Genomic DNA, 19,847 nt, shown 5'->3' with positions numbered 1-19,847 from the left:
CAGCGTCCTCCTGCCCCACTCCGCCCCAGCGTCGTCCTGCCCCACTCCGCCCCAGCGTCGTCCTGCCCCACTCCGCCCCACCGTCCTCCTGCCCCACTCCGCCCCACCGTCCTCCTGCCCCACTCCGCCCCACCGTCCTCCTGCCCCACTCCGCCCCACCGTCCTCCTGCCCCACTCCGCCCCACCGTCCTCCTGCCCCACTCCGCCCCACCGTCCTCCTTCGCCACTCCGCCCCACCGTCCTCCTTCGCCACTCCGCCCCACCGTCCTCCTGCCCCACTCCGCCCCACCGTCCTCCTTCGCCACTCCGCCCCACCGTCCTCCTTCGCCACTCCGCCCCACCGTCCTCCTTCGCCACTCCGCCCCACCGTCCTCCTTCGCCACTCCGCCCCACCGTCCTCCTTCGCCACTCCGCCCCACCGTCGTCCTTCGCCACTCCGCCCCACCGTCGTCCTTCGCCCCTCCGCCCCACCGTCGTCCTTCGCCCCTCCGCCCCACCGTCGTCCTTCGCCCCTCCGCCCCACCGTCGTCCTTCGCCCCTCCGCCCCACCGTCGTCCTTCGCCCCTCCGCCCCACCGTCGTCCTTCGCCCCTCCGCCCCACCGTCGTCCTTCGCCCCTCCGCCCCACCGTCGTCCTTCGCCCCTCCGCCCCACCGTCGTCCTTCGCCCCTCCGCCCCACCGTCGTCCTTCGCCCCTCCGCCCCACCGTCGTCCTTCGCCCCTCCGCCCCACCGTCGTCCTTCGCCCCTCCGCCCCACCGTCGTCCTTCGCCCCTCCGCCCCACCGTCGTCCTTCGCCCCTCCGCCCCACCGTCGTCCTTCGCCCCTCCGCCCCACCGTCGTCCTTCGCCCCTCCGCCCCACCGTCGTCCTTCGCCCCTCCGCCCCACCGTCGTCCTTCGCCCCTCCGCCCCACCGTCGTCCTTCGCCCCTCCGCCCCACCGTCGTCCTTCGCCCCTCCGCCCCACCGTCGTCCTTCGCCCCTCCGCCCCACCGTCGTCCTTCGCCCCTCCGCCCCACCGTCGTCCTTCGCCCCTCCGCCCCACCGTCGTCCTTCGCCCCTCCGCCCCACCGTCGTCCTTCGCCCCTCCGCCCCACCGTCGTCCTTCGCCCCTCCGCCCCACCGTCGTCCTTCGCCCCTCCGCCCCACCGTCGTCCTTCGCCCCTCCGCCCCACCGTCGTCCTTCGCCCCTCCGCCCCACCGTCGTCCTTCGCCCCTCCGCCCCACCGTCGTCCTTCGCCCCTCCGCCCCACCGTCGTCCTTCGCCCCTCCGCCCCACCGTCGTCCTTCGCCCCTCCGCCCCACCGTCGTCCTTCGCCCCTCCGCCCCACCGTCGTCCTTCGCCCCTCCGCCCCACCGTCGTCCTTCGCCCCTCCGCCCCACCGTCGTCCTTCGCCCCTCCGCCCCACCGTCGTCCTTCGCCCCTCCGCCCCACCGTCGTCCTTCGCCCCTCCGCCCCACCGTCGTCCTTCGCCCCTCCGCCCCACCGTCGTCCTTCGCCCCTCCGCCCCACCGTCGTCCTTCGCCCCTCCGCCCCACCGTCGTCCTTCGCCCCTCCGCCCCACCGTCGTCCTTCGCCCCTCCGCCCCACCGTCGTCCTTCGCCCCTCCGCCCCACCGTCGTCCTTCGCCCCTCCGCCCCACCGTCGTCCTTCGCCCCTCCGCCCCACCGTCGTCCTTCGCCCCTCCGCCCCACCGTCGTCCTTCGCCCCTCCGCCCCACCGTCGTCCTTCGCCACTCCGCCCCACCGTCGTCCTTCGCCACTCCGCCCCACCGTCGTCCTTCGCCACTCCGCCCCACCGTCGTCCTTCGCCACTCCGCCCCACCGTCGTCCTTCGCCACTCCGCCCCACCGTCGTCCTTCGCCACTCCGCCCCACCGTCGTCCTTCGCCACTCCGCCCCACCGTCGTCCTTCGCCACTCCGCCCCACCGTCGTCCTTCGCCACTCCGCCCCACCGTCGTCCTTCGCCACTCCGCCCCACCGTCGTCCTTCGCCACTCCGCCCCACCGTCGTCCTTCGCCACTCCGCCCCACCGTCGTCCTTCGCCACTCCGCCCCACCGTCGTCCTTCGCCACTCCGCCCCACCGTCGTCCTTCGCCACTCCGCCCCACCGTCGTCCTTCGCCACTCCGCCCCACCGTCGTCCTTCGCCACTCCGCCCCACCGTCGTCCTTCGCCACTCCGCCCCACCGTCGTCCTTCGCCACTCCGCCCCACCGTCGTCCTTCGCCACTCCGCCCCACCGTCGTCCTTCGCCACTCCGCCCCACCGTCGTCCTTCGCCACTCCGCCCCACCGTCGTCCTTCGCCACTCCGCCCCACCGTCGTCCTTCGCCACTCCGCCCCACCGTCGTCCTTCGCCACTCCGCCCCACCGTCGTCCTTCGCCACTCCGCCCCACCGTCGTCCTTCGCCACTCCGCCCCACCGTCGTCCTTCGCCACTCCGCCCCACCGTCGTCCTTCGCCACTCCGCCCCACCGTCGTCCTTCGCCACTCCGCCCCACCGTCGTCCTTCGCCACTCCGCCCCACCGTCGTCCTTCGCCACTCCGCCCCACCGTCGTCCTTCGCCACTCCGCCCCACCGTCGTCCTTCGCCACTCCGCCCCACCGTCGTCCTTCGCCACTCCGCCCCACCGTCGTCCTTCGCCACTCCGCCCCACCGTCGTCCTTCGCCACTCCGCCCCACCGTCGTCCTTCGCCACTCCGCCCCACCGTCGTCCTTCGCCACTCCGCCCCACCGTCGTCCTTCGCCACTCCGCCCCACCGTCGTCCTTCGCCACTCCGCCCCACCGTCGTCCTTCGCCACTCCGCCCCACCGTCGTCCTTCGCCACTCCGCCCCACCGTCGTCCTTCGCCACTCCGCCCCACCGTCGTCCTTCGCCACTCCGCCCCACCGTCGTCCTTCGCCACTCCGCCCCACCGTCGTCCTTCGCCACTCCGCCCCACCGTCGTCCTTCGCCACTCCGCCCCACCGTCGTCCTTCGCCACTCCGCCCCACCGTCGTCCTTCGCCACTCCGCCCCACCGTCGTCCTTCGCCACTCCGCCCCACCGTCGTCCTTCGCCACTCCGCCCCACCGTCGTCCTTCGCCACTCCGCCCCACCGTCGTCCTTCGCCACTCCGCCCCACCGTCGTCCTTCGCCACTCCGCCCCACCGTCGTCCTTCGCCACTCCGCCCCACCGTCGTCCTTCGCCACTCCGCCCCACCGTCGTCCTTCGCCACTCCGCCCCACCGTCGTCCTTCGCCACTCCGCCCCACCGTCGTCCTTCGCCACTCCGCCCCACCGTCGTCCTTCGCCACTCCGCCCCACCGTCGTCCTTCGCCACTCCGCCCCACCGTCGTCCTTCGCCACTCCGCCCCACCGTCGTCCTTCGCCACTCCGCCCCACCGTCGTCCTTCGCCACTCCGCCCCACCGTCGTCCTTCGCCACTCCGCCCCACCGTCGTCCTTCGCCACTCCGCCCCACCGTCGTCCTTCGCCACTCCGCCCCACCGTCGTCCTTCGCCACTCCGCCCCACCGTCGTCCTTCGCCACTCCGCCCCACCGTCGTCCTTCGCCACTCCGCCCCACCGTCGTCCTTCGCCACTCCGCCCCACCGTCGTCCTTCGCCACTCCGCCCCACCGTCGTCCTTCGCCACTCCGCCCCACCGTCGTCCTTCGCCACTCCGCCCCACCGTCGTCCTTCGCCACTCCGCCCCACCGTCGTCCTTCGCCACTCCGCCCCACCGTCGTCCTTCGCCACTCCGCCCCACCGTCGTCCTTCGCCACTCCGCCCCACCGTCGTCCTTCGCCACTCCGCCCCACCGTCGTCCTCCGCCACTCCGCCCCACCGTCGTCCTCCGCCACTCCGCCCCACCGTCGTCCTCCGCCACTCCGCCCCACCGTCGTCCTCCGCCACTCCGCCCCACCGTCGTCCTCCGCCACTCCGCCCCACCGTCGTCCTCCGCCACTCCGCCCCACCGTCGTCCTCCGCCACTCCGCCCCACCGTCGTCCTCCGCCACTCCGCCCCACCGTCGTCCTCCGCCACTCCGCCCCACCGTCGTCCTCCGCCACTCCGCCCCACCGTCGTCCTCCGCCACTCCGCCCCACCGTCGTCCTCCGCCACTCCCCCCACCGTCGTCCTCCGCCACTCCGCCCCACCGTCGTCCTCCGCCACTCCGCCCCACCGTCGTCCTCCGCCACTCCGCCCCACCGTCGTCCTCCGCCACTCCGCCCCACCGTCGTCCTCCGCCACTCCGCCCCACCGTCGTCCTCCGCCACTCCGCCCCACCGTCGTCCTCCGCCACTCCGCCCCACCGTCGTCCTCCGCCACTCCGCCCCACCGTCGTCCTCCGCCACTCCGCCCCACCGTCGTCCTCCGCCACTCCGCCCCACCGTCGTCCTCCGCCACTCCGCCCCACCGTCGTCCTCCGCCACTCCGCCCCACCGTCGTCCTCCGCCACTCCGCCCCACCGTCGTCCTCCGCCACTCCGCCCCACCGTCGTCCTCCGCCACTCCGCCCCACCGTCGTCCTCCGCCACTCCGCCCCACCGTCGTCCTCCGCCACTCCGCCCCACCGTCGTCCTCCGCCACTCCGCCCCACCGTCGTCCTCCGCCACTCCGCCCCACCGTCGTCCTCCGCCACTCCGCCCCACCGTCGTCCTCCGCCACTCCGCCCCACCGTCGTCCTCCGCCACTCCGCCCCACCGTCGTCCTCCGCCACTCCGCCCCACCGTCGTCCTCCGCCACTCCGCCCCACCGTCGTCCTCCGCCACTCCGCCCCACCGTCGTCCTCCGCCACTCCGCCCCACCGTCGTCCTCCGCCACTCCGCCCCACCGTCGTCCTCCGCCACTCCGCCCCACCGTCGTCCTCCGCCACTCCGCCCCACCGTCGTCCTCCGCCACTCCGCCCCACCGTCGTCCTCCGCCACTCCGCCCCACCGTCGTCCTCCGCCACTCCGCCCCACCGTCGTCCTCCGCCACTCCGCCCCACCGTCGTCCTCCGCCACTCCGCCCCACCGTCGTCCTCCGCCACTCCGCCCCACCGTCGTCCTCCGCCACTCCGCCCCACCGTCGTCCTCCGCCACTCCGCCCCACCGTCGTCCTCCGCCACTCCGCCCCACCGTCGTCCTCCGCCACTCCGCCCCACCGTCGTCCTCCGCCACTCCGCCCCACCGTCGTCCTCCGCCACTCCGCCCCACCGTCGTCCTCCGCCACTCCGCCCCACCGTCGTCCTCCGCCACTCCGCCCCACCGTCGTCCTCCGCCACTCCGCCCCACCGTCGTCCTCCGCCACTCCGCCCCACCGTCGTCCTCCGCCACTCCGCCCCACCGTCGTCCTCCGCCACTCCGCCCCACCGTCGTCCTCCGCCACTCCGCCCCACCGTCGTCCTCCGCCACTCCGCCCCACCGTCGTCCTCCGCCACTCCGCCCCACCGTCGTCCTCCGCCACTCCGCCCCACCGTCGTCCTCCGCCACTCCGCCCCACCGTCGTCCTCCGCCACTCCGCCCCACCGTCGTCCTCCGCCACTCCGCCCCACCGTCGTCCTCCGCCACTCCGCCCCACCGTCGTCCTCCGCCACTCCGCCCCACCGTCGTCCTCCGCCACTCCGCCCCACCGTCGTCCTCCGCCACTCCGCCCCACCGTCGTCCTCCGCCACTCCGCCCCACCGTCGTCCTCCGCCACTCCGCCCCACCGTCGTCCTCCGCCACTCCGCCCCACCGTCGTCCTCCGCCACTCCGCCCCACCGTCGTCCTCCGCCACTCCGCCCCACCGTCGTCCTCCGCCACTCCGCCCCACCGTCGTCCTCCGCCACTCCGCCCCACCGTCGTCCTCCGCCACTCCGCCCCACCGTCGTCCTCCGCCACTCCGCCCCACCGTCGTCCTCCGCCACTCCGCCCCACCGTCGTCCTCCGCCACTCCGCCCCACCGTCGTCCTCCGCCACTCCGCCCCACCGTCGTCCTCCGCCACTCCGCCCCACCGTCGTCCTCCGCCACTCCGCCCCACCGTCGTCCTCCGCCACTCCGCCCCACCGTCGTCCTCCGCCACTCCGCCCCACCGTCGTCCTCCGCCACTCCGCCCCACCGTCGTCCTCCGCCACTCCGCCCCACCGTCGTCCTCCGCCACTCCGCCCCACCGTCGTCCTCCGCCACTCCGCCCCACCGTCGTCCTCCGCCACTCCGCCCCACCGTCGTCCTCCGCCACTCCGCCCCACCGTCGTCCTCCGCCACTCCGCCCCACCGTCGTCCTCCGCCACTCCGCCCCACCGTCGTCCTCCGCCACTCCGCCCCACCGTCGTCCTCCGCCACTCCGCCCCACCGTCGTCCTCCGCCACTCCGCCCCACCGTCGTCCTCCGCCACTCCGCCCCACCGTCGTCCTCCGCCACTCCGCCCCACCGTCGTCCTCCGCCACTCCGCCCCACCGTCGTCCTCCGCCACTCCGCCCCACCGTCGTCCTCCGCCACTCCGCCCCACCGTCGTCCTCCGCCACTCCGCCCCACCGTCGTCCTCCGCCACTCCGCCCCACCGTCGTCCTCCGCCACTCCGCCCCACCGTCGTCCTCCGCCACTCCGCCCCACCGTCGTCCTCCGCCACTCCGCCCCACCGTCGTCCTCCGCCACTCCGCCCCACCGTCGTCCTCCGCCACTCCGCCCCACCGTCGTCCTCCGCCACTCCGCCCCACCTTCGTCCTCCGCCCCTCCGCCCCACCGTCGTCGTTCGCCACTCCGCCCCACCGTCGTCGTTCGCCACTCCGCCCCACCGTCGTCCTCCGCCACTCCGCCCCACCGTCGTCCTCCGCCACTCCGCCCCACCGTCGTCCTCCGCCACTCCGCCCCACCGTCGTCCTCCGCCACTCCGCCCCACCGTCGTCCTCCGCCACTCCGCCCCACCGTCGTCCTCCGCCACTCCGCCCCACCGTCGTCCTCCGCCACTCCGCCCCACCGTCGTCCTCCGCCACTCCGCCCCACCGTCGTCCTCCGCCACTCCGCCCCACCGTCGTCCTCCGCCACTCCGCCCCACCGTCGTCCTCCGCCACTCCGCCCCACCGTCGTCCTCCGCCACTCCGCCCCACCGTCGTCCTCCGCCACTCCGCCCCACCGTCGTCCTCCGCCACTCCGCCCCACCGTCGTCCTCCGCCACTCCGCCCCACCGTCGTCCTCCGCCACTCCGCCCCACCGTCGTCCTCCGCCACTCCGCCCCACCGTCGTCCTCCGCCACTCCGCCCCACCGTCGTCCTCCGCCACTCCGCCCCACCGTCGTCCTCCGCCACTCCGCCCCACCGTCGTCCTCCGCCACTCCGCCCCACCGTCGTCCTCCGCCCCTCCGCCCCACCGTCGTCGTTCGCCACTCCCCCCCACCGTCGTCGTTCGCCACTCCCCCCCACCGTCGGCCTTACCCCACCACCCACAGGTTGCTCACAGTCAGGCCTCAGTGTATATGTGTATATGCCTGTCTACAACTTAATGTATCCTATGTGCAGTGAGTAGCAATCTAGCCTTTTCTTAATACTGTCATTATTCCATCCTGGATTTTCCTCTGTTTAACTTAAAATGTCACTACATAAGATGAAAGTTGGGGCCTTTTAAGATAATTTACTATGATGAAAATAGTTATTAAAATAATGCATTGATCAGATGTCACATTTTAAATAATTGGACTGTGACATGAGATCCCTGATAATGATACAAATGAAAAGCTGCACATATTTGAAGGAGTATTTGGAATAACGAACAGAACAATTCAATACAAAACCCAGAAAGATTAAAAACTCAAGTTGTGTATAACTATGGTGATACCATTAATGCCCCATGGAGTCATGATGCGGACACACACACAAAAAAGAAAGATAGGAGCAAAACGTATGGGGCAGAATGGAGATTTTTGAGGGGAGTGAATGGTTGCACAGGAAGGGATTTAATTAGAAATGAAAATGTTTCAGTTGAATGCATATACTATTAATTAGGAAAATAATTGAATACAGAGATAAATGAAAACACCATGTATCCTATAAAATTCTGAGCTAGAGCTCCAAAGAAATGAGAGATGTATGTTGACAAATGAAATGTTGAACAAACACTTTTTGGAGATGGGACAGGCAGATGCCTAATCTCAATATGCAGACTACAACAATAATGTAATATGTTTGCTCATACTAAGATGGTACTTTGTTTACACATTATAAGTTTCAGTAAATTAGTATCATCAGAATAATTACTCATCTGAGCACTACTAACAGCAAGAATGAAGTTGTGTGTCCTACTGCTTGAAATAAATGAGAGATTTACAACTAACACTACCATCTTACAGTAATGTTGCATTTTGTTTGACTTTACTACCTTCTGAATTAGGTGAAAAGTTCTGCATTGACAACTTCTAAATCTGTTTGTGGGGTGTACTTCATCATATGAGAAGGTTCAAGTAAAATATGTAAATCCTTCAGTATTTTAGTACAAAGAGCTCTGTGATAACTTTTGCTGAAGCAATGTTCAGAATACTACTGTGAGAAACTTTCTTAAACATGAGATAGCAAATTCATCATATTTAATGCTCTGATATTTGTGACAATACACTGAGAAACATATTGTGACTATAACAAAAAATCAAATTTTAATTTATTAATTTGAAGGTTGCTCATTACCATTACAGTTTGTTACTGGTGGATAATGTGTACGTGTGTGTGTGTGTGGGTGGTGGGGGGGGGGGGGTGCCTTAAACAAAATAAAAAATTAAGAAACACTAAAAAGTGTCATCACCACAAAGCATTTGTTTGTTAAACCCTCCTTTCGTATAAACAGTTTCCAAGATCCCTACTGGAGTATGCTTGTCTCAGAAGTCTTGCCGCCTCCTTATAGTTTTCTTACTTCATTCACTTTATTTCATTGTCGTAATTACCACTTGCCTCAATACAACTTGGTACTTTTCTGCTCCTATGCAACTTGGTACTTTTCTCATCCCTGTAATTCTTAGGTTCTTACATATTTGCTGTACATACACCTTATCACAGGCTCTAACATTTTCATGATCATTATGACCATCAAATCTCAAACATTTTTTCCTTCTTTACCTGTTTTGTAGTTATGCAGAAAGATATCATTATAAAAGTCCATTAAAACTTAAATTTTTAATCATTATTACATGGTTCATCTGAAGTAGTGCCAGTTATTGTCTGTGACTACAGGCATTTGCACACTTGTATCTGTCATCTGCATTAAGTGCAAAGTTTATAAGAAAGCAAGCTTGTGGTGAACAAAGTTTCTGTTTGTGGACTGATGGCTATATGTGAAATTTATTTTGGAATGAGGTATGCACATGGATCTATGTGTATATTTAGATCTCATTCTAATTATATTATTTTTTAATGAACAGGAGTTGCAGTTGAAGTTAATTATGTTCTGTCATTCACTGAAATCAATTGTATTCAATGGCATCACATTAAGATTATGTTGAAATATTAATTTAAGAAAAAAAATAAGAATTTCATTAATGCAATAAATAATAAACGCCAAGTTGTAACAATATTACACCACTAATGAGGCACTCAATAATTCTAATTTTGTTTGTTACAGGGTTTCCTCATTGCTTTCACTTCAGAATTTTTACCCAAATTATTGTATCAGTACGAGTATGATTGGGATCTGACTGGATACGTGAATTTCACATTGGCATATGCTCCAAAGGGGAATACAACTGAACAGTGCCGTTATCGTGGATTCAGAGATGAGACTGGTAGTCACACACCATTTTTTTGGAGACTGCTTGCTGTGCGGTTTGCCTTTGTCATCATTTTTGAGGTATTTCACCCATGCTTTGTGTTATCTTCAGTTCCATCTCTTTATTTATAACAGTAGTCATATGTTGTTCTCAGACAATTACTATTCTTATTAGAATTGTGTCATCAGTTGGCAGGGGGAAGTTCCAGCCACCATACCTTTAGAAATTGTATGTTGAACTGCTGCTTCAGTATTGTGCTGTTACTGAAACTGTAAATGTTTACTCTAATAATGCTAAGACTCTATAAACTGTCATCAGAAACTATTCCAGTCCTCACTGAACAGTTTTAAAGTATTAAGCTTTTTAAAAATAACAATTATCATTGCATATAAAAATCTTAAATCTGACTTTTTGTCAGAGTATGTTGATGCATTCTATCCAGAGTTAGTGATGTCTCTCTAACCTCATCCTCACAATAACATTCCCAAAAGAATCAGAGATGGTACTAGCAGCTGTTTACAACATTTTAGAGGCCAATAACTTTAGTTATTATGATACGTGAATGGTAGTAACTGATTAGTCTCACCACCGTGGCCAAACCAACCTAATTAAACATGAAATATTATATTTGTTTGTTAAAGATAAGTCACTGTAACATAAACAATGACTGGGCCCAAACCTTTTGACAGAATTTATGTAAAAATACTGGAAAGATCTACATGAAGTTATTCAGCATCAATGTGACGCTCGCAAAGTCAATGTCTGGTGCGGTTTGATGGAAGATCATGTGATTGGTCCTTTAATTTTTGTAGAAAAGACAATAAACGGGGCTGTTTACTGTGACAAACTGACAAGAGTACATCTTTCCCTAAATGGACGATATTGAGGTGAAAAAGGGGCTTGTGTTTTTCCAACAAGACGGCCCCCCACCTCATTACAGTAACCATGTGTGTGCAGCTCTTGACACTCGCTTTCCAGGAAGGTGGATAGGCAGAGCTGGCCCAATACCTTGGTCACCACGAATCCCAGAATTAACCCCACTGGACTTTTTCGTTTGGGGTCACATAAAAAAATGTTGTGTATAGTGAAAAGATCAGAGACATCAATCATTTATGGGAAAGAATTGTTGCGGCATTTGGAACAGTTGCAACTGAAATGTTGGTGAATATGTGACGAGAAGTGGAATTTCGTCTCGATGTGTGCAAGGCAACAAATGGATCCCATGTTGAACATTAAACAAAGCCTGAAGGAATTCTCTTTCATAATATGTACTCATTGATGTAATTTTTCATTAATTTCCCCATTAAATTTATACTTAAGACTAAGTTCTTTTTCAAACACTCGTATATACAAAATGTACAGAACAAATTTAATCTGTATCGAGAATATTGACAGATTATCAAAGTGGTACAGGATCCATGTTAGAGTACAACAAGGATGTTGGTAGTCGCCATTCTTGTTCATTATTTGTATGGATAAAATTGTCTGACAGTAAAGACAAATGCCAGTTGGCTTCATTCAAATGAATAGGGACCCGTAGTTGGGTGCTTTACTTTTTGCTGATGATTTGCCTCTTACAGTATCTTCAGAGAATGACCTGCAGTGTTTTGTACACAATTTACATATTATATCTGAGATATATAGCAAGGGCATGAACACCAAAAAAGCAAAAATTGTGGCCTTCTATGCAAAATACCCAGTACAAAATAAGATCAATTTCAAAAATAGAATTCTGGAAAGAGTGAACACTTCCACTTATTTACACTACAAACTGTCCTTTCTGGAAGAAACAGACCTAACAGAAAAAACTGCCAGGTATACAAAATAAAGGGAGTTGTTAATGATGTAATGAAGCATTCCCTAGTCCAAAGCTTTCACACTAAATGGGATCACAAAAGAAATGAAAATGTGTTGAAGGAACTTAAAGTGGAACGCATGGCACATTTGGTACACAACCACCAAAACAACCATAGGAAACACCTACAGCGAATGACCTCAGGTGGATGCCAAAACCCGTGCTATGCTACCTTACAGTGCAAGATGAAAAAATGGCCAAAGAACTTCTGAATGAGACCATAACAGGCCAAGAGGCCCAATGAACAAGTGAAACTTGACATGTGGAATTAAAGTGGCATGTCTCTCCTGTCAGAGTATATGTTGAAATCGTGTCACAAATTATCATTATATACAGAGTACCACAACATTTATTTGTAACAAATAGGTAGACATGAGTGATAATTGCAGTGATTACATTTCCAGAAAGAAGAACTCTTAAAACTTAGCAAATTGACATGTTCTACAAGCCACTTGGGCTGGAAGCAGTTTGAGCACAACAGAACAGATAATAGTGTATGATGTGTGCTATTTCAAGTTCCTTAAACATATTTTCATTTATTTTGTTATCTCATCTGGTGTAAGAAACCGGTCCTCCCCCCTCCCCTTTGCCCCAAGAATTTCATTTTAAGTGCTCCAATCAGACACACTGGGAGGACTAGTTTGTAAAGATAATTGTCTGAAAGTCAATAACACCATTTTTGTCAATTTGTTTTTAATTGTTGGCAGAGATATTGTATAAGAAATTACTCTAGTGAGTATTCCACATCAACTATTATTGATTAATCGTAAATAATAAATCCACATAATTTATTGATATAGTCCAATAATTATTTAAAATTTCCTTAAGAATTGGATTATGATTTAGCTAATAAAGGCTTTAAATGACAAGAAGTACTTATTGTTAATAAAATTTATTGTTAATTACTGGAATTGTCCTTCTTCCACAAAATCCAAAGTACACTGATTCAGAAAAATTCCCATATCCTGTAACACATGATTAATTTCTTCACACTAAAAGTAAATGTTTGCACTGAACATAATCTCGAGAGGAGTGCAATTTTTATCCCATTATTTAGGTTATGAACCATGCAGGTAACAGTTTTATTGTTTGTAGTTACAGCCATGCCAAAACTTGAGTCATCTGTAGAACACATTTAAAGAATACCCTACAATTTTTCAGGGGCACACAAATACCAAGTTAATAAAACCTGGAAACTGCATGTCTCCAGGCACCAATTGTAACTGCTGCATCACAGTGGACAATGCACAGGTGCCTGTTCCAGCAGTATCACAACTACTTGTGCATGCATTTGATCATGCCCATAATGGTGCAAATAAGCAAATTTGATCTTGTATGGAGCCACACAATCAATTGTTCCTATGCGCCATTTAGTATCGTAACAGGAAGGGTCAACTGTTTCAAGTGTATTGTGGAATCTTCTTCTAGAATTGTAAAATTGTAAGATCATTTCTAAAGATATTTTTTTTTATTATCAAAGCATATAATTGTGACCATGGCCAAGTTGTGCAAGAGTCAGAATTATAGAATAAAAAAGCGCGAACACGCGCGCACACGCGCACACACGCACACACGCACACACACGCAGAGAGAGAGAGAGAGAGAGAGAGAGAGAGAGAGAGAGAGAGAGAGAGAGAGAGAGAGAGATCAGAAACTTTTTGTTGAATTTCCACATGGTTGTACATCCAAAATGTTTAAATTTACTTCTGTGTGAAGATTCACAGCTTCCAGCACATTTGAAAGGAAGCCACTACAAAAAATTATATTGTTGCTTTGTCTGTGGCAGCTGACAACCATTCTGCAATTCGGTACCACAATTGCTTAAAATCTGATGGTTTCAGTGCCATATCATTTGTTATCTCTCTGCTATGAACTCTGTCTCTCTCTCTCTCTCTCTCTCTCTCTCTCTCTCTCTCTCTCTCTCTCTCTCTCTCTCTCACTCACCATATAGCTCTGTTACTTTAGCAGAAATTTCTGACATATGTAATATAATAAAAAATAAAGTGGAATGTAGCTACTGTCTTCAGATGAAGATGTATGAGGAAACGTCACAGATTTCCTCATCTAGCTAACATCACACAAGAAGATGAACAACATTTTGTTCCCAAAACATTTCTGAGATTGTGTTCTAATTTGAAACATTAGGATAGTTTGATTTAATAGACTCCACTTTGGAGATCTGTGACTCGCAGTTGTACAGCATAAGACAGTGTGAGTGAGAGTGAAATCTGTAGCACACTCTATTTTTGGAACTACTTAAGAGAAAGTACATAATTTGGTAGTGCCTTTCTATTAAATTAGCTTGTTAATTTGACTATTAATTTTGTGCAGAATTTAAACTGTACAGTACCACTTCACTCTAAGGCTGTATTACTGATTCTGCAGTTTAAGTTTCATGAACAACACCACGTTTTAATAAGATATTAATACTAAAGGAATTTTATCTGTGCTTTCAGCATGTTGTCTTCGGCATCTGCCGACTGATTGACATCTTGGTACCTGACATACCAGAAAGTCTTGAACTGAAGATAAAGAGGGAACGTTATTTAGCAAAGCAGGCACTTCAGGACTCTGAAACAATCCTCAAGGTTTAGTGCAGTGATATTGTTTTTAATTTATTCTTATGTATAGCAGTGTATGAGGAAATGCAAATCATCTCTGCTAGTCACAAGCCATCACACACACAGCAATTAATTCTATGAAATGTAAAAATTATATGAATTAAATATTTAAAATTACTTCACAGCTTGTAATACCTAAAAGGCAATAACTGATGCAAATTTGCACAGCAAAAATCGCTTTCTTTCGCTTTCTTTCGCTGTCTTCCTTTCTCTAACTCTAATCTAAAACTATTTTAACAGTCCTCCTCTATTTCTTTTGACTATTCTCACCCCCATCCCTCCATGCAGTCCTTCTCAAAGATTGTTTCTAACTCTGCCCCTTGCAGAGCCCATAGCCTGTGTTGCCATTGCAAAATGCACAGTGAGATGGAGCTCATGATGTGAGTTGCCAGTAGACAGGACAAAACCACATTAACTGTGGAATGGAACTGAAAACATTCCAGGAGTATTAAATGATACAGAAATATTATGGGTATACAAAATTAGTACATTTTGAAGTAAATTTCTTTAAGTGTCAGTATGTTTCCAGAATGAGATTTTCACTCTGCAGCGGAGTGTGTGCTGATATGAAACTTTCCTGGCAGGTTAAAACTGTGTGCACGGACCAAAACTCAAACTCAGGACCTATGCCTTTCACGGGCAAGTGCTCTACCATCTGAGCTACCCAAGCACGGCTCTCACCCTGTCCCCGTCTCCCGTTTGGAAGGTAGGAGACAAGGTACTGGCAGAAGTAAAGCTGTGAGGATGGGGTGAGAGTCGTGCTTGGATAGCTCAGATGGTATAGCACTTGCACGCGAAAGGCAAAGGTCCCAAGTTTGAGTCTCGGTCTGGCACACAGTTTTAATCTGCCAGGAAAGTTTCATGTCAATATGTTCTCACAACAAAATAATTTTAAATAGGTAGCTAACAAATAGAGGTCTCCGATGATGAGATCGACTTTTTGCAACCATTTTATGATGGTGTAGGTTAGGATCCTAGGTATGACAGTTGAAGCCACTCACCATGGCAGACCCACGCTTACAAGTAAATGCAAAAAAAAAAACAGCCTGCTGCTCTAGGCATCATAATACTGCCACATTTTTGACTAAGTTCATAGTGTAATGGATAGCGTACTAGACTGGTAAATTGAAGGTGGTGGATTCAAATCCTTCAATTTTTTATTTTTATCAGAATGACTTCCACCATTAATTTTCTTCAATTACTGTATTTGGTTTTGAGGTAATGATTTAAATTTTCTAATCCTTTGCCAATTCATTTTAACCATTGTATTAAGTTTTTTATTCTATGAGGTTTCGAGATTGCAGCCAAATCATATAGACTTCTTGCCACAAAATTCCGGGTGCCAACTGTCCAGCCATCTTCAGGTGAGTGTCTGCCACTGGAGACTGTTAGTTCACAATATTGGCTTTATATAAAATATTGGCTTGGGAACGTACATTGGCAGCCATCACAGGAGCATCCTCTATCGAAACCCATGCCCTCAGCAAATACTGTTCTATCTGTGGCATGCAAGTGCATGCATAAAGGTGATACTACACATTCACCCACTGTCAGATTGTGCGCTCACATCACTAGAGGCAAACATCAGATGTTGCCAAATGTTTAATTATGAATAAAATATTTTCTCTCGGAGGAAATTAGAGAGATCACCGGGTCCCAAGCCTTGTCCAGTTGAAAGTTGCCATCATGATTTATAAGATTTAGTGATAGATGTATTTCCACAAACTCTTTAATTACTGAATCTGAAAAAGATCTCACCAGGCCATAATTTTTGTAGCAGAATAATCCATAGTGTCCCTAGGTAATACAGTGTTCAGCTGTGTCCAACTTACTGGGCTACAAAAGGCAAGTGTGGTGCTCATGTTCAACGCACCTTCCATTTGCTGTGCATACTGTCTGACATACATACACTTTGCCACACTGACAAGGGTTTTTGTTAATCTGGCCTTCTGCAGACCCAGATTGTCTTTTACCTAACCGAGAAAGATACTAATCTTCACCGGTGGCCAATAAATTACTCTAAGCTGATATTTCCTTAGGATCCCACCTACTTTCGATGAAAGGTTGCTGACTTACAGAAGGAAAGCCCTGGACTTGAAGTCTCCTTATCTTCTTGATGTGGTTGGTCACATTTCCTCCACCCACTGAATTTTATTACATGTAATAAAATTCGCCGACACGGAAGTTCTGGCTGTAGAGAAGCACTATCACACGCGCTTGTTCAGAGAAGCTGTAGAAATACAAAAACACGCGAACAGTTTGAACAAGAAAGAGGAAAGCCTTAAGGTCAACGGATCCTGGCTTCCCGTACTGCAGCGAACGACCGTCACAGGTAGCAAGAGGAGAACCGCACCGGAAATGACCGCGGAGAAGCCCTCGGACGTTGGCGCGCCAGGTACATATAGCCTGCGCCCGCGAGCTCGGCTCCAGTTCACCACCGGCAATGGAGGGTGAAGCTTTGACAATGCCAGCCACTCGTGCTGGCGAAACGTCAGAAAAATCATTAGATGAACTTCGGCCGAAGAACCCGAGACAGAAGCCAATAGGCAGTTTGTCAACAAGTGGCCACGAAAGCCTCAACAATTGACTACACTTTCTCGATCATGTCGTCAGACCGGCTTGAGCGAGCCCGAGGTTGTTTCGGTTTGTTGTCACACAATGTTCTGCCTTCATTAAACTGTCGCACCCACGAACACACTTTCGACACATCCATAACTCCATCACCACATGTCTCCTTCAACTGTCGATGAATTTCAATTGGTTTCACACCACGCAAATTCAGAAAACAAATGATTGCACGCTGTTCAAGTAAGGAAAACGTCGCCATTTTAAGTATTTAAAACAGTTCTCATTCTCGCCACTGGCGGTAAAATGCCATCTGCCATCTCTGGGACGTATTGACAATGAACGTGGCCTCATTTTAAAACAATGCGCATGTTTCTATCTCTTTCCAGTCCAGAGAAAAAAAATCGGAGGCCTTAGAACTTGAATGCACTTCGTATTTGTTGTTAAATAAAAAGTAGGTTGAGGAAAGTACATGATGGAATAAGTGCTATTACGTTGACCATGAACTTATTGCTGATGAGTGACAAGGAGTCCATAAGAGAAACCTTAGTCAAAAGTGAGATGACATCAAAGCTCACTAGTAAGTCAGTTTCACTGAGTTGAAGTGATTTCAGTCTATTGATAAAGTCAGCAGAGGTGCGGACATGATGCCCACACTTCCTCACAAAAGGTCTCAGTAGAGAGATGAGATATATTGCTAAATCATAAATGGGGGCATCAATACTACCCATGATCAGCTGTAATGGAACCTCTTTTTTATGAATATTCAGAAGACTATATAACCTGGGTGGCACAGAACTATGAAGACATGAAAAATGTCATGCACCTACAAAAGCTCCACTGCAAATGAGCAACATTTCTGCCATTGAAAGGCCCATACTACAAAAGCTACAAGAAGCTGCTCACATGGTGGTTGTACCAGCCGATAAGGGAAACACCACTATGCTGTTTCCACGTGAGGTTTATGAACAGAAGGCTGAGTGAACCAATGTATCAGAAGCTTGACAAAGACTCCACATGGAAAATGGAAAGGAAAACATCAGCACTGCTGGATTCTTCTTCTGTTCCACAAGAAGTGGTCAAAAGATTAAGACCTCATAGTTCTATGCCACACAGGCTACATGATCTTCCGAAGATTCATAAAAAATAGGTTCCTTTATGGCTGATTGTCAGTAATACGATGCCCCCCCCCCCTGCCCATAAAATTTGGCAATACATTTCGCCTCTCTAATGCAACTTTTTGTGGGGAAGTGCATGCAACTTTGCTGACTTTATTAATAAACTGAAATCCCTTCAACCGAGTCAAACTGACTTACTAGTGAGCTTCAATGTTTTCTCTCTTTCCACTAAGTTTCCTCTTAAGGACTCTTTGTCACTCATCAGCAATACGTTCAAGGCCAATATCTCATCACTTTTTAATCATGTTGTTTCCTCAATGCACATTTTATTCAACAACAAATATTTTGAGCAGACTGACAGTGTTGCCTGGGCAATCCTCTCTCCTCTCCAGTAGCAAACTTTTTTTATGGAAGATGTTGAGGAAAGGGCACTTGATTCAGCAGAACTTAAGCTGAGAGCCTTCTGGTGGTATGTAGATGACACTTTTATAGTGTAGCCCCACGACGAACAAGAACTATCACGCTTCTTGCAACATCTAAACTCAATTTAAATCATCATCCAGTTTATGATGGAAACAGAGAAGAGTGGTTGCTTACCATGTTTGTTATAAGGAGAGAGGATGGGCTCTTAGGGCATTCTATCTACCAATGCTCACACATATGGACCTATATCTGAAAGTGTCGAGCTGCCATCACCATTCACAAATTACCAGCATCCTTAGAACGTTGGTGCACTGGGCTCATGTTGTTTCTAATGGAGGCAGTCTTACAAAAGAGCAAGAACATCTACAGTCAGGGTTCAAAGATAATGGTTACTGTCCATATCGGATTAGTACTGTGCTAAGATGGAGGAAAAGTTATCACCCACAACATCAGGAAGATAAGGCGCTGTTCAAGTCCAGGGTGTTCCTTCCGTAAGTCAGCAACTTTCCATCTGAAGTACGCAGGATCCTAAGGAAACATCAACTTAAAGTAATCTTTCAGCCACTGGTAAAGATTAGTGCCCTTCTTCATTCAGTAAAGGATGATCTGGGTCTGTGGATGGTCAGGATTTACAAAATTCTTTGTCAGTGTGCAAAGTGTACATAGGTAAGAAGATACACATAGTAAGTGAAAGGTGCATTGTACATGTGTGCCACACTTGCCCTTCGCAGCCCAATAAGTTGGCCATGGCTGTGCATTGTATTACCACAGGACACACTATGGATTATTCTGCCACAAAAATCTTGGCCCTGGTGAAATCTTTTTGGGATTCAGTAATTAAAGAGTTTGTGGAAATACGTCTAGCACAAAATCTTATAAATCATGATGGCAGCTTTCAACTAGACAAGGCTTCAGACCCAGTGATCACTCTAATTTCTTCTGGAAAAAAAAAAAAAAAAAAAAAAAAAAAAAAAAAAAAAAAAATTATTCATAATGAAACGTCTGGCAACATCCAACGTTTGTTTCCAGCAATGCAAGCACATATTCGGACAGAGGGCGGACATGTAGTATCGCCTTTACGCATGCAACTGCTCACCACAGATGGGACAGCACTTGCAGAGGGTGCAGGTTTTGATAGAAGATGCTCCTGTGACTGCTGCCAATGCGCTAGCGTTTCCGTGCCAATTTTTTGATATAAAGCTAACACAGTGAACTAGCAGTCTCCACTGGCGGACGCTCATCTGAAAATGGCTGGACAGTTGACAGATTTATTTTTTGTTGAGAGATGTACAGTTTTTCAGGTGTTAGTATTCAAATAAATGTTTAAAACACAGATTGTTCTCTCACAACAGACAAAATATAAAAGTCAGCTTTCTACATTCACATTGTTTCTTCATCAAATTCAATGAGAAGTACACTTTATTGATATTACGAAATATTGTCTTTTCATTACCTGACTTCAATCCATATCAGTCACACCTTAGCATGTTTAAAAAGCCTGATGCACACATAATCCAATGAACAATTAAATGTATCTTGATTATGTTTTCAAATTTAGCAATTTCATGCTTATCTTGA

General features: G+C 52.0%; 1 protein-coding gene across 1 annotated transcript in view; it reads left to right on the top strand.

The window, feature by feature from the left end:
• LOC126251990 (anoctamin-7-like) overlaps positions 1 to 19,847 on the top strand; it is a 120,077-nt gene that overhangs the window by 91,464 nt on the left and 8,766 nt on the right. The window contains exons 12-13 of the mRNA XM_049952771.1: positions 9,543 to 9,767; positions 13,999 to 14,130. Coding sequence (XP_049808728.1) covers positions 9,543 to 9,767; positions 13,999 to 14,130 — 357 coding nt within the window. The remainder of the gene's footprint in view (positions 1 to 9,542; positions 9,768 to 13,998; positions 14,131 to 19,847) is intronic.

This window comes from Schistocerca nitens, chromosome 4 (genome assembly GCF_023898315.1).
Source record: "Schistocerca nitens isolate TAMUIC-IGC-003100 chromosome 4, iqSchNite1.1, whole genome shotgun sequence".
NCBI classification, from domain to species: Eukaryota; Metazoa; Arthropoda; class Insecta; order Orthoptera; family Acrididae; genus Schistocerca; species Schistocerca nitens.
This window is presented reverse-complemented; position numbering and strand designations above follow the sequence as displayed.